This window comes from Pteronotus mesoamericanus, unplaced genomic scaffold (genome assembly GCF_021234165.1).
Source record: "Pteronotus mesoamericanus isolate MK-2021 breed Mesoamerican mustached bat unplaced genomic scaffold, CSHL_Meso_final scaffold_476, whole genome shotgun sequence".
In the NCBI taxonomy this organism is placed as follows: domain Eukaryota; kingdom Metazoa; phylum Chordata; class Mammalia; order Chiroptera; family Mormoopidae; genus Pteronotus; species Pteronotus mesoamericanus.
In genome coordinates this window covers 2,215,807-2,229,790 of record NW_026555318.1, presented here as the reverse complement: position 1 = coordinate 2,229,790, position 13,984 = coordinate 2,215,807, and the positions used below count along the sequence as shown (strand labels likewise).

Below are 13,984 nucleotides of genomic sequence, written 5' to 3'. Positions count from 1 at the left end.
CCTCCCCACAGCCCGGGTTCCAGGGTGACCCCCGGTAAGTGTGCCTGGCTCAGGGCTGTGGGGACCCGAGGCTCTGTAGAGACTCCTACTTGGCGAGAGCAGTGCCGGGGGGGTCCATGAGGCTGTGCCACTTGGAGGAGTCGGTGAGCAGGCCAGGCAGGATGTGGCCCAGCAGGACCAGGGTCACCTGCTGCATGTCCAGATAGAAGATGGAGTAGAGCAGCTCCACCGCCCGCAGCGTGTGCTCCTTCCGCGTCTCCTTCAGCAGCTCCTAAGCGGGCAGGTGCGGGGCACACAGGCGCTGAGGCCGCGGTCGTGGGGCTCTGACGCCCCCGCCACTCCAGCCGGCTCTCTCCGGGAAGGAGCCCTCTGCCTCAGCGCCCCTACCCAGAGCTCCCTGGGAGGGCGGCTCCCCTCCGAGTCCAGGAGCTCCAAGGGGAGGACCAGCCTCCACTCCAGGGAATCTTCTCGCAGTACCGGAGAAGCCTCTCATGTTTCCTCAGATGTCTCCCAGGGTCTGGGGATGCCTGCTCCCCAAACTGGCCCATGTTGGCTCCCACTGCCACCCGACCTCAAGTACCTTAATCAGGTTGTTGCAGAACCAGTAGACGCCTCCCATGTGCAGCAGGGTGTCAAAGATGTGGATGGAGCGGCTGTCCACCCATCCCTTCTCCAGCACCTTGGCAAATATGTCTGTCAGCACCTCCTTGATGGGTCGCTTAGGGGGCAGCAGGTTCCAGTAGGGCATCGTGTCCATGCCCGTGGACGGGAACTTGATCTGCGTGGCCGTCTGCTGCAGCACGTCAGCGCACATGTGCTCCAGGATCGAGCTCATGATCACCACCCTGGGGGAGGGGAGGGACCCTGAGGCTTGGGCAACACCGGGTTCAAGGGCTAGGGTAGGGAGGCGAGGAAATACCCAGGCCAGGCTTTTCCCAGGACTCAGGTTGCGGAAATATTCCTGGGGAATTAATCCCATTCTATGCTAAGGGAGGAGACAAGAGGAAGTTGCAACCCCCTAGCAGACCTGACCCTACCAGTCCTGCTCTTGGCAGGACTCTTGCCTGCTGGGCACAGAGCCTACTGCGGGGGTGCTCTCCTTCCCCAGGTTATGCAGCGCATATTCACATTTTCTCGCTCTCCAGCTTCCCTCACCCCCCTGGCTGGCCACACCAATCCTCTGGCATAAATACGAACAATCACTTCCCTCTGGGCTGAGTGCTTGAGGGGGGTCCCCGCCCTGCCTTGGCCTCCTACCAATGTAAACTGCTGCTTCCAGGACAGGGCCCCAGGGCTGCCCCCACAGGACTCTTCCCGGCCCTTGGTAGCTGGGCAAATGCAAGTGCATATCCAGGAATTTTCTCACGAAGAGTCTTGAACTGTGAGTACAGACCTGGGTCTGAGAACTGTCCCTGGAATGCTGCGTGGCTCTGGGAAAGTCACTGTGACTTTGAGAGCCACTTTTTCTACCTGCGCAATGGAGCCACAGATTCCCCGCTATGGCTCACCCAGACAGGAGTCGGGGTGCTTAGACTGGACTATGTGAGAGCGGACATCCCATCACTTGGGGAAGGAGGATGATGAGGGAAGAAAGAAAAAGAAGAGGCAAGGGAAAAATATGAGAGTTCGTAGGCCCTCCCCAACCTTATTTCAGCTCAATTTCCCACATCTCCCTTTTAAGGCACCGCGATGGCTACCTTGTGAGTCATCACTCCTAACTTATCCATTGTTCATGCCCATGTCCACAGCAGCACTATTCACAACGGCCAAGGGGTGGTAGACACCCAAGTGTCTATCAGCTGACAAATGGATACACAAAACATGGTATATACACACAACGGAGTATTATTTGTCTTAAAAAGGAAGGAAATTCTGATACATTCTACGATGTAGACAAACCTTGGGGACGTTACACTAAGTGAAATATGCCAGTCACAAAAAGAAAAATGCTGTATGGTTCCAGTTACCTGGGGTGTCTAGAGTAGTCAAATTCATAGAAACAGAAGGTACCGTGAATGGTGGTTACAAGAAGCTGGGAGTGTGGGGAAAAGGGTGAGCTGTTACTTAATGGAAACAGAGTTTACAAGATGAAAATTCTGGAGATCTGTTTATGACAATGTGAATATACATCAACACTACTGAACTGTACACTGAAAAATGGTTAAGATGGTAGATTTTATTATGTATTTTTTGCCATAATTTTTTTAAAAAAATGCTTATGAACCAACACCACTGACTTCGACATGGCCGAGATCACCAGGTTGGTTCTCTAAGCCCTTGAAGAGCCAAGGCAGAAACTGTCGCAGCATATAGCCAGGTGGGGAGCGAGGGGAGTGGGCAGGCTCACGGTCTACAAAACCTGCAGACAGGCTCACAGTTTCTCGGCAGTGACGCAGCTAAGATAAGCACTTTGTTCTTCTGGCAAGCTAGCTCTCCAGAACATGACAACTCTTTGAGGGCAGGAATCATAGCTGTTCGGGGTCTGGATTCTGGGACACAGCAGGCGCTGGGTCACACACACACTGAAATGTTGCTGAATCAGGGAGTGAATCCGTGGGTAAGAATGTGAGTGAGGGAGGGAGGGAGGGAGCAAGTGAGCAGTGTTCTTGGGAAGAGGAGACCGGTTACTGGAGGAGCTGACTGCTCACAACAGACCTGCAGACTCCCAGGAGGGAGGGGCTGGGTTACTGACCTCTCATTGTAGAACTGCAGGGTGTTCTCACTGTACAGTGGCCCTGCCAGCTGGCGGATCATCTGCAGTGACTTCTCACGCTCATCCAGCCCCAGCATCCGTACGTGGGCCACAAGCCAAGCCACAGCACACACTGCCAGGCTGCATACCTTTCCCTTGATATTGTCGGTGATTTTCTGAGAGAGGGGAAAAGGGTGCCTGGGGTCGCTCTTCCTCCCTCCCCGGCCATTGCTCTCCCCAGCCTTTGCAGGCAGCTAGGTGCCGCAGGTGGAGCCCTGGGCCACATTCCACAACTCTCTTCACCACAGGTTCCATTTCCCCAAAATTACCTAAGTGGAAAGGAGTGGCTAACATGATTATAAGGAAGATCAACATCCAAACATGAGCTCCTGGATTAAGGGTCTTTTTGTTCTTATGAAATATAACAATCTATCTGGTTCTGTGTCCCAGGGAAGAAGAAAGGCTACTGTAAAGATGGGGCTACCTGGATGGACTCGAAGGCCAGTACCCCATTCTCCCAGGCATTGAGGATTTCCAAGATGGCAGCTGAAATGCTGAGACAGGCTTCGTGCCAGTTCATCTGCCTGCGAGGGGGTGAGGGTGGAAGAAGAATCATCACAGGGGAACGAGGGACGGGCTGAAGGAGAGGGACTGGGCACTGCCCCCACCGCCACCCTTGGAGAGGGCGCCCAGGCCACTGACACCAGCTTCATCTCCGAGGAGTTGTTGAGCAGGGCCACTAAGGACTCCACTTTGGTGGAGTCCGGCCAGAAGCAGGGGTGGTCAGGGTTCAGGATTTTGCCCTCCTCGGGCATACAGGTCTGTATCCAGGTCTCAAAGAAGGGCACCTCTGCCCCTGTGCTCGACTCAGACAGAATCACCTGGGAAAGGAAGGGACAGTCACCGGACAAGTGGGGAGGGCACAGTGCCCTGCATCTGTTTCCCATCCCCCGCCACCGTGCCCCTTTCTCCCTTTCCCTCTGAAGAATCAGGGATGAATTAGCTAAGGAGAAAGAGCAGGGCTATGCTGCCACCTAGTGGTCGGGAGTGTGGCCCTGAAGGACTTGGGATAGGCCAGGAGGGCATCCGTAAGTGTCTCTGGGTGGGACCGATTCCCACAGCCGGCAGAACCCTTGGTCTGGGCTGGCTGACAGGGGTAACTGCAGCTGGGTAACGGGTGATAAGGGGAAGAGATACTGGTTGTTTCCTCCCACTTTTCCCTACCCACTCAGCGCCCCTGATCCTCCCTGCCTCCCCTCTCACTCACCTCGGAGCCGTAGGTCTGGGCCACGTGGCACAGCATGAGGAAGGAGATGTCAAAGAGCAAGGCTCGCACGGAGGCGGATTTGGCTGTGAAGAATGAGAAGGCTGACCCTGCAGCCTGGGGCAGGGCCCAAAGCCCTGGTCTGGGTCAGGTGGGGATCAGGATTCACCTCAAGGAAGGTCAGGAACCAAGTGTCTCCTTCACAGCTGAGGCTCAGAATCCTTTTCTTGAGTCTCAATTGGAACATCATCCCTTCCTTGGAATCAAAGACTCCTGATACCCTCCTTCCCCCCCAAAACCCAACCAAACCCTAAGGGGGAGGGAGAGAGACAAAGGGGTGGTTGTAGAAGAATCCTGTTCCCAGCATTACCCTCTTTCAAGCCCCCCCGCCCACCCTGAGGCTTCATCAGCCATCATTCGGGGGAGAAAACAGCCACCCAGGATGCACAAAGGCATCCTCCTGCCTCTCAAGCTCTCCCTCCACGCCCGTCTTTCAGGGCCAACCAGGCCTGGGGGTGCGCAGAGCACTTACTGCTTTCCTCGCTGCCGTGCGTCGTGAACTCATTCAAACTGTGGAGGGAATGGTGACAGGTCGCATCACCCAGGGCAAGGGCGGCGCAACAGCTGGGGTCGGGGGGCTACACCCGCTCAGAGAAATGGTTGCTAGTGTCCAAATTACAGCTTAAACTCAACATTGACACCATTGCTACAGAAAAAGGAACTGTATTTTTAAAAAATTTCCCAGACCTAGAGAATGGTGTACGGAATAGAGCAAAATTCTATATACCAAATGCTAGGTTAACCAAAAAAATGTCAACAGGATTTGAGAGCCCCTGATTAATGATGGGGCACCCATGAAATCCCTCCTCGCCAACTGTTCAATGTCTTGTCGCCTCCTTAAATTCCTCCACTTCATCCTCAGCTAAAGAGAAAAAAGGCTCCGTATCCAGAGAGACAGTCCTTCCCCAAGGGTCTCCAGCGGGGGTGCACTGCCTTGGCCTGAGCATCCCTGGGGAGACCCAGATCCCAGGCCCCACCCCATCCTAGCACCTCCTCCTATTGATATGCCTCCCTGGCCCTGGTCAGAAGCTTTGCCTTCCTTACTTGATGAACTTCCGGGCGAAGGACTTAAGCTTCCCAGTGGCAGCGGCTGCAGCCAGCAGCAAGTCCAGACTCTTCCCAGACAGCATGTGGCCCAGGACCCCCAGCAGCCCCTCTGGGGACTTGGAGTGGTCTGCATCCATCGTCTGGGGACACGACAGGAAAACAGGTCCTGAAGAACACTGAAGACCCCTAGCCACAGCCTCTCTCTCTGTATGTCTCTCTGTGTGTACACCATGACCTGCGACTTAATCTATGTCTTTTGATTCCAATCTAGGAAACAGTCCTTAACCTTATCCTTGCTCTCCACTCTGTCCCTCTCAACTGACCTGGGACAACGGTGGTGGGGCTGGCGCAGCGAGGTCATGGCTGTGCAACTCCCTGCTGTTTCTGTCAGAGACGAGCTAAGGGAAGGCACCTACCACAGTGTCTGGCTTATAAGAGCTGCTCAATAAATTAGTTTCCAAGGAAAGCTTCCCTTGCCTTCCCCGTTTCTCTGCTTCCAAGGTAACTATGTCTAAAAGCCAGAAGAGAGAGAGGTCTATGGCCTCTTGTTTATTTACCTAGAAATAGAGGAAAAACTGGGAAGAGGAAAGAAATGGCCCTGGTGGCGAGAGGAAGGCGCACTCACTTTGAGGATGTTGGTGACAGTGGGCTCCGCTCGGAGGATCAGACCAGGATTGGGCTGGATGTTGGCATTTTCTCCCGATTTCTGCTGAGGCGCATGCTCCCGGTCTGCCGCGCTGTGGCCATAACCAGTTGGCCAAGAGGAGAGAACAGGGATAGAGATAAATTGATGACCCCCGCCCTAGTCCAGCCCCAGAAGCAGAGGCTCGCAGAGAAGGTGGGAAGCACGTGAAAACTTTTGGTGTCCCAGTGACATTTATGAAAGTGTATCCAATATTGCAGTAGCTTCAATTTGTCATTGGTCATTACATCTATTCTGAAAGCTTATTTAAGATTTAGGAGTAAGATTAAAGATTTTGGCCTTGATCACAAAGGAGGCTGAGAGTTAAGAGCACAGCACCCAAGAAGGCAAAACCCTAGTCTGCAGAAATCAGTGTCTCCTGTTCCTGGTAAACATAGGCCTGGTTCCAGTCACCCGCAACCCAAACTCTAGACAGGAGGGGAAAAGGCAGCCAGCAGCCCGGTCTGGACACGAGGCAGGAGGCCAAAGGGGGCCTGGACCAGCCCGAGGGAGCTCACGCTTACCGCTTGGCCATAAGGTTGTTCACACTGGCTTCAGACAGAAGCCCCTGCTTCCTACATTCTTGAAGGAGGAAATCTGTAAAGTCACAGCTGTGAGGGGAAAAAAGATGATGAGAGGACTGGGTAGCGCAGGGACTCCTGAGGGCAGGGGCAGTGGGTCCCAGCCCACTCCCCTCCCTCCTTTGGGATAAAGAACGTGCCAGAGGGGAGCCAGAGGGTGGAGGGGCTTGGGCTCCAGGCACACATGGAGCAGGTGCCTCCTGCTCCTGCCAAGGGGGGCGAACAGTGAGATGGTCCTCTGAGGTTTATCTGACACAGATGAGCAGTGGAAGAGCCCAGGGAACCTCCCAGTAGAGTGAAGTGGGGGAGTTCGTACTTGCAGCGCTGGTCAGCTTTGTCCAGCAAGGGTGTGAGCTTCAGCAAGAACTCAAAAGCACAATTGACATCCTCAGTGAAGTCCTACAAAGAGCCAGGAAGGGCCACATGGCTTCTAGGCCTTTCTCCCCACCCACAGCCTGCGATGCAGGAACACAAGGACACTGCTGGGGACAAAAGCCTGCAAGTCGGCCATGCCCACCCACTGGCTTCCAGTGACCAGACGGGCAGAAGGCCGTCCGGGCCCTGACCATCTCAGGCAACCTGCTTCCCGAGCGGCCCGGCGGCCTTCTGCCTGGAGACTGGGTGCAGGTGTGTGCTGCACACAGATGCCCAGGTATACAGACGCTTCCCTTCCCCAGGCACAAGAACACACTACTCCCCAGTTAGGGGCCCCTCCCTTGCCCTTGCTTCTCCAGGGCGGAAACAAGGATTCCCCTGTTCCCATGCCCCCCTCCATCTTATTTCTTCTGCTCACCTTGTCCCCATGAGAGTATTTCTTCAATTTCACCAAAACCTGTGGAATCTAGAGGATGAGGCAGGGGGAAAAAACAGAGAGCTCAAGTTCTTCTCTTTCACCCAGAACTAAGGGCGTCCGCTTTAGCCCCTGCTCTGGGCAGAGAGACAGGGACGCCCCCGCCCTGAGAGTGAAAGCATTCCTGGAACCGCACCAGGGAGCCGACAGGTACCCCAGGGCCTGGTGCTTTCCACCTCCAAGACACAGGGACCCCCCACTGCTGTTGGTTCAACAGGGAAGTGCCATCCGCAAAAGTGGGACTCCTGCTTCACAGACCAGGGCTCGCTGCCCTGCCCCATGTGGGTTAAAGACTAGGCTAACCAGCACCTGTGTGCTAAGAGAGAGCAGAGGCCTGCCAAGTGGGCTAAATATGGCCCTGGGACTTGCAGAGAAAATAATCGATGGGAACTTGTGCTTGGGGATCTGGCAGGCTGGGCAGGACGCCAGCGGGAGAAACGCAGGGCAAAGGTCCAGAGTGTCGCTGCTTTTCCCAAGAACCGTTCCTAAACTGGCTGTCCTGCTGCTCCACGTCCCAGGTACCTTAAGGAAGGTGAAAGCTGTCCACTTGAGCTCCTCTGTACCCTCAGGAGACTCGATGAGCCCCACGAGGCATGCTTTCCAGATCTCCAGGACAAACAGCGGGGTGGGGATGTGCTGCAGGGAGACCCGAAGGCAAGGCATTAGAGGGGCCCCGTTTCCCCCTTTGCCTCCTGCGGGCCCTGGGGACTGGGTTGGGTCAGAGACTGCGCAACACAGGACTGTGAGGACTGGGGACGTCAGGTGAGATGGCAGAACCGTGCAGGACTGGGATCCACTTCCCACGTGAACAGGAGAAACCCTATTCCTCCCAGAAGGACCAGAAGAATCCTCCCTCCTGCCCCCAAAGGACCAGCCACGTTGGGGACAGAGAAGCAACGCTGGCTTCCCACCTGCATGCGTTTCACCATCATCAGCTGCTCCACCAGTGGCTGCGTCTCGCCTGTCAGGTTCATGGTGCCCTCGAGCAGGACCAGCGCGTGGACAGTGGGGAAGCCAGTTTTGTTCGGCTGCTCGGAGTGCACAGACAGCATTGTGGGGATGCTGCAGGGGCAGATACACAGCAGATGGTGTCTGGTGAGCTGGGAAGAGCTGGAGAGCAGGTGAGAGCAGGAGGGTCGGGCCCAGGTGCCACATGCCCCGCCCCCCCGCCGGGCCTGTCGTCTCTCCCTTCGCCACCATCGCCCTGGGAGCTGGGTACCTCCTGATGAGTGTGCCGCACTGCTCAGCCTGGCTCCGGAGCTGGGGGTTGCTGAGACTGGCCAGGATCTCCCCAAGCTTCAAGAGAGAATGCTCGATGGCTGTCCAGGAGGCTGGCGGAGAAAAGGAAATGCGGAAACATGACGGGAAACAGAGGAGAAGGAGAGACTGGCCCCAAACTCCTCGACTTTGGCACCTCCAAGGATCACAGAACCACGCCGGGAGGCTTCCCCTGAGGGTGACATGGAGGCTGGGGACCTGGGTCGGGGGGCGCATGCACTGTTTTTAGAAGGCGGGTGCATACCAACAGTGAAGCCCCCAGAAACGATTCCCGGAGGCCTGCCTTTAGGGGATGCGTGCAGCCAACTGGAGAGACTAGGTGTGTCCTAACACAGGCTGTGGCAGAGAGAGGCGGGGAGGGCGGGGGGAGTCCAGTGGCTGGAACAGGGAGGCGGCTACAAACCACCGCAGGAGTGTGCCAGCCTTGCAAGCAGCCAACACGCTCCAAGCCAGTCAAGCTGGACTCCTACATGGCCATCTGTCCTTCCACTCCCTGTCGGGGCCTTCGCTCTAGCCGTCCTCCCTTCTGAAATTCCCCTCCAACTCATCCTCACCTCTCCAGCTCTCGCTGTCCCCCAGCCTCTGTTTAAGCCCCTGCTCCTTTAACAACTGACCCAACTGGTCCAACCCACTGCTCTCTCCTCCTAAATGCCTTAAGTCATGGTCTATACTACATGATTTAGCATTGAGTGATGTCACTTATCCTAGTTACAATTCCAGAGGCTCAAATGATGAATAATGGCACCAACTAGCCCATTAACCTCCATGTAGCATAGGGGGGAAAACAGAAAGATTTGAGACCCATTAAAAGTAAGTTAAATAGTCATTCATTTTTCAGCCAATAAACATTTGTCAAGTGTTCAAGATGGGTACGAAACTGTCAACACAGCCCATTTTTACATAGTGGTCACCTTTCTGTACTTTCCACAGGCGATAAAACATACTTTGAAAAGTAATAAATATACCAATCCTATAAAAGTTCTTCAACCAGGTCTTGAAGACCTGGAGGTAAACCACCCTAACATTCTCATTATTGGAGAATGAGAGATCCTTAGGTGGTCCCAAGCCACAGGAAGACTGCAGCCTTCAGGCCCCATAGACGGAATATCAGAGTCTTTCCTCCCACTGGATGATCTGTCTGATCTCATGCTCTGGAGGGTTCTGACAGCTAACATGTGCAAGACGTATACGGCACAGCAGGCCTGACAGCAGACAGGTATCGTGTTTAAGGGACATTTTAGGCAGCGCTCAAACACAAGAGTTATTTGTTTTTCAGATGATCAGTAACATGGAGACAAACACAAGGATGGATCATGTGCTTGCCTTGTCCTCTAATTCTTTCCATGTATATTACACACTAGTCTTGCTCCCCACTAGCATGTATACTGGTTGAGGGCAGGGACCCTGCCACATGCTCCTCCGGTAGCCCCCCACCTCCCCCGCCCCCAGCACCTGGCACAGTGCTGGGCATACAACAATGCTCAGTAAATACCTGTTGGTTGATTGGCTCGGGTGCCACCCTGCCCAAGTCCCTGGGATGTATGCAATGCTTATGGGGAGAAAAAAAAGGAAGTGGGATGATTTCAGATCCTCTTGGGAAGAAGTGGGATGCCATCCTGCCTCTCCCCTCTCGATTAAAGAACCAGAAATGGGAGCAGTGGCAGGTGGGGCTCAGGGGAACGAGGGGACATACAGGCCTCCTCTAGTTTGGCGATGTGGAGCAGGGCTCGGTTCTTGGTGCTGCTAAGGGTCTTCTCCAGGCGCTGCAGGCACATGGCAAGCTGCTTCTCCCCAGCGGCTGGCGGGCCGGCCTCCAGACCCTCCTGGAGCCGCTCTGCAGAGGCTGCGGTGCAGCGCAGCAGCCAGTGGAGGGCGCTGAGAAGGGCCCGGCACAGCCCAATGCACTCCTCTGCTTTGCCGTGACAGCTACAGGAAAGGAGGCAAAATCTGTCTCTGCTCCAGAGGCTGAAATCTGACCTACGCCAATGTTCCCCAGAGTGCCTGGCACTCCCCTTCTAGGGAAGGGGGTTAGGACGCCAGCCAAGTCCTAGGGAAGGCAGCCCTGTCGGCTTCCACTGCACAGGATTTCAAGTGAGCTACTCCCAATCGAGAGGAGGCATTTTTGTCCTAAGGCATAAATAGAAAAGGATGCGGATGGGTGGGTGTGGGTGAGCAGGGGGGACAAAGTGTGGGAAGCGACAGATTTGGGCTCAGTCTATGTACTCGGGAGCTTCTCCTTTATACTATGCTAATGCTAGAGGTTGTGACCCCCTCACCCCTGCTATTACCTTAGTCGGTCACAAAACATGTCCATGATATCTAGCAAAGCCTGGACACACAGGTCCCGGGAGAAGTCATCAAACTGTGGAAAGAACAGTGGTGATGCTACAGAATGTCCCAGTCAACCCCGGGTCTCACACATGAGGCAGATGGGACGCTCAGGATTCCTGCTCCTCTTTCCTCCCGCCTCAGGTTTCAGACTGGGCATCCTTTCAACCTTGGAAATTGGCTCCCAACTGCCAGCCCCCACTTCCCAGGATGCCCCTCCTGCCGGTGGAAGGCAGCGATGCCAGCCTCAGTGGTCACGTGATCAGAGCAGTCAAGGAGGAGGGGCCCCTTCTGTCACTGCCATATCCCTGTCCCTCTACCCCCCACCTAGTTTGAGTGGCTATGGTCATACCTTACTGATAGCTGTGAGGACAGAGGAGTAGGACACCATCTGGAGGAAAAGAAAAAAGATAAAGTTCAGACAACCGGTGTCCCACAGTTGAGAGGAAGCAACGCTGATACTTAAAGTCACTGCGGCTCTCCTAAAACCTCAACTGCTTCAAGACGCCTCCCTCAGCCTATTCAAAGCGAGGCGGTACCCCAGAGTGCCTGGCACTCGCCTTCTAGCACAGTACTCAAAGAGAGGCATGGTCACCGGTCCTCCTCCCATCAGCTCACCGCAAACGACATCGTAAGCCTAAGTCCCTTTAGGAGATTTGAGGGTATTCAAAGGGGCCGTGCTTCGCTATCCACTACACGCAAGGTTTGACTGACTGCCTGCGGGCTGGACAAGAGCTGGGCTATGCTCCTTTACTCCCACACACTGTGACATCATTTGGACAAGAACTGGAGACAAGCACACAGTCCCTGCAGGGACTAGGTGGTAACTGCACCTTGAAATAGGTAGTGATTTTCATTACGCACACTCTTACTCAGTCTCCTTGGGGTTACGCTCCAGGACTATCTCAGGACACCTTCTCTGATCAGCCTCAACCTCCCACCCAACGCTGAACTCCCTCCTCTGTGCTCCAAGAACCCCCTCTGTCCATCACGGCAGAGCGGGCACCTGCTGCCCCCACCAAGCTAGGCGCTCCTTGAGGACAACGAGACTTTTACTCAGTGACCAATGAACATGTTGATAATGTTTATAGAATGAATAGCACACCCTTAGGTCAGCATTTCCCAAAGTATCTTCCAAAGCTGCACTGTGCAATAGAAACACGACTAGTTGAATCTGGTTTTTTAAAGTTAAACAAAATTTAAAATTCAGTTCCTTAGTCATACTAGCCACATTGCAAGCACTCAATGGCCACATGTGGCTAAAGGCTACTATAATAGACAGCAGATACAGAATATTTCTATCACTGTAGAAAGTTCTACTGGGTGACGCTGTCCCAAAGGTTCCTGAAGATGTTCAGAAATTTTACACATATACACACCTTCTGTGTGGTATGAATTTGAGAAATCTTGGATTAAACATATATAAAGAGCTTTCTTTAAAGTAGGGGTTCTTTCAGTAAAGAGCTTTCTTTCTTTACTATAGGATCTCTCTGAACCACAATATTCTAGTATAAGATGAGAATTTCTCAGATGACTAGAAATGAAGCAAGCAATAATTTTAAAACTCATTTGACCAAGGAATCTCATTTAACTAATATTTCCAAAATACATTTTGGGAAATTCCACCTGAAGACTGAGATTCCTAAGAACAGAAATAATGATAAATTTATGTCTGTTTTTCTAGAACCTAGCCTGGGGCCTAACAGATGGTGGTAGGTCCTCTGTAAACTTTTATTGCTTTGGACTGATGAATTCTAATAACTAACATTCTAGAAAAAAAAAATTACCTTAAAACAAATTTCTATTAGTAAAACCTATTTATCTCCATAAGATTAGAGGTATAGTTCAAAAGAAATAATTTGTCCTGAATAAAATTAAACTCTTCAGAAAGTCTTTTAAGTTGTCATATTTTAAAAATTATAATTATAGCATGCTGATAGAATATGAGTAACGCTATAGAAAACAGTCATAGCCCTGACCAGTGTGACTCAGTGGATTGGACGTAATCCTGCAAACCGAAAGGTCGCCAGATCAATTACCAGTCAGGGCACATGTCTAGGTTGTGGGCCAGGTGCTCAGTTGGGGGCATAGAAGAAGCAACTGATAGATGTTTCTCTCACACTCCGATGTTTCGCTCGCTCTCTTTCTTTCTCTGTTCCCCTCTCACTAAAAAATAAATTTAAAAAAATCTAACAAAACCCTCCCAAAAAACCCAGTCACAATCATACACTTAAAATCAGTGACAAAATACACCAAATAAAAAAGCAGAATACAATGAGAGAAGCTGTCAAGATAATTCATTACCTGCCTCTTGGGTTGTCTTCACTAGAAAAATAAAAATTTCCAAAGATTTAAGAAGAAAGCTCAGTCAGCCTCAATGACCTCAGTATGGCGAATTTCACATGCATGGCAATGCCTTCCATGTCTAATTTCTCCCTCATGTGAACAGACTGCTCTCTGTTCAGACATATTTAATATTCTTAGACAAACAGGTGCAAAACACACAGAAGACTTAAATACACAATTAGTGTTTGGCGCCACTCTCAGCAGGATGTACTGCAAAGCCAATGCTAGTGTCTGACAGCGATCAGAAAGCTGGGAGCCTGCCTGGGCAAGATGACCACAACGTTCCAGGCGAGTGTTTGTTTATTTATAACTGATGTCCCCATAGCAAGAGCTTGGCAGAGAACTGAACCTTTTTGGATACCAACCTGAAGGGGGAGCTGGATGTTCCCACTAGAAACGGACCCCAAACTACCAGAAAAACCCCCAATTCTGTGTGTTTTGAGGGATGTCATTCGTTATAATACCTTTGCATGGTATCCAAGTTAAGAATTCTGTTCAGTAAATTTTTGCTAACACTATCAATAAAGCACTTCTACTCTAGAGACCTAAAAATACTTTCCATGCAGCGAACCATTTTTCACAGCAGGATTTAACCTATTCCAATCTTAATATATCCATCAACGCAGGAGCTCTAAACTACCACCAGCCCGAGGCCGGGACCATCTCTCTGGTCCACTACACACCTGGCTAGCCCAGGCTGACCCCGCAGCTGCGCTCCAATCTCCTCCGCCCTTCATATTCAACACCCGACTGCTCCTAAGTGCCCTCTACGAGCACAGCACTGGACCAAAGAGCCTCTTGACTCTGAAGGAAAAATAAATTACTAATTTTGCATAGCACTTTGTAAGTCATGAAA

General features: G+C 52.4%; 1 protein-coding gene and 1 non-coding gene across 4 annotated transcripts in view; both read right to left on the bottom strand.

Moving 5' to 3' along the window:
• Nucleotides 1-13,984, bottom strand: part of MED24 (mediator complex subunit 24) — a 31,515-nt gene that overhangs the window by 2,726 nt on the left and 14,805 nt on the right. For all 3 annotated transcript variants that reach the window (XM_054593820.1, XM_054593822.1, XM_054593821.1), the window contains 19 exons: nucleotides 11,135-11,173; nucleotides 10,743-10,816; nucleotides 10,148-10,380; nucleotides 9,947-10,003; nucleotides 8,396-8,507; nucleotides 8,088-8,238; nucleotides 7,699-7,812; nucleotides 7,120-7,167; nucleotides 6,643-6,725; nucleotides 6,270-6,356; nucleotides 5,689-5,800; nucleotides 5,061-5,203; nucleotides 4,489-4,526; nucleotides 3,960-4,042; nucleotides 3,395-3,573; nucleotides 3,177-3,276; nucleotides 2,693-2,868; nucleotides 581-845; nucleotides 90-271 (listed from right to left, as the gene is read on the bottom strand). In XM_054593820.1, coding sequence (XP_054449795.1) covers nucleotides 90-271; nucleotides 581-845; nucleotides 2,693-2,868; nucleotides 3,177-3,276; nucleotides 3,395-3,573; nucleotides 3,960-4,042; nucleotides 4,489-4,526; nucleotides 5,061-5,203; nucleotides 5,689-5,800; nucleotides 6,270-6,356; nucleotides 6,643-6,725; nucleotides 7,120-7,167; nucleotides 7,699-7,812; nucleotides 8,088-8,238; nucleotides 8,396-8,507; nucleotides 9,947-10,003; nucleotides 10,148-10,380; nucleotides 10,743-10,816; nucleotides 11,135-11,173 — 2,276 coding nt within the window. The remainder of the gene's footprint in view (nucleotides 1-89; nucleotides 272-580; nucleotides 846-2,692; nucleotides 2,869-3,176; nucleotides 3,277-3,394; nucleotides 3,574-3,959; nucleotides 4,043-4,488; nucleotides 4,527-5,060; nucleotides 5,204-5,688; nucleotides 5,801-6,269; nucleotides 6,357-6,642; nucleotides 6,726-7,119; nucleotides 7,168-7,698; nucleotides 7,813-8,087; nucleotides 8,239-8,395; nucleotides 8,508-9,946; nucleotides 10,004-10,147; nucleotides 10,381-10,742; nucleotides 10,817-11,134; nucleotides 11,174-13,984) is intronic.
• LOC129087097 (small nucleolar RNA SNORD124) lies at nucleotides 4,121-4,222 on the bottom strand. The gene has a single exon (XR_008530880.1). It is a non-coding gene; the product is annotated as a small nucleolar RNA SNORD124 (small nucleolar RNA).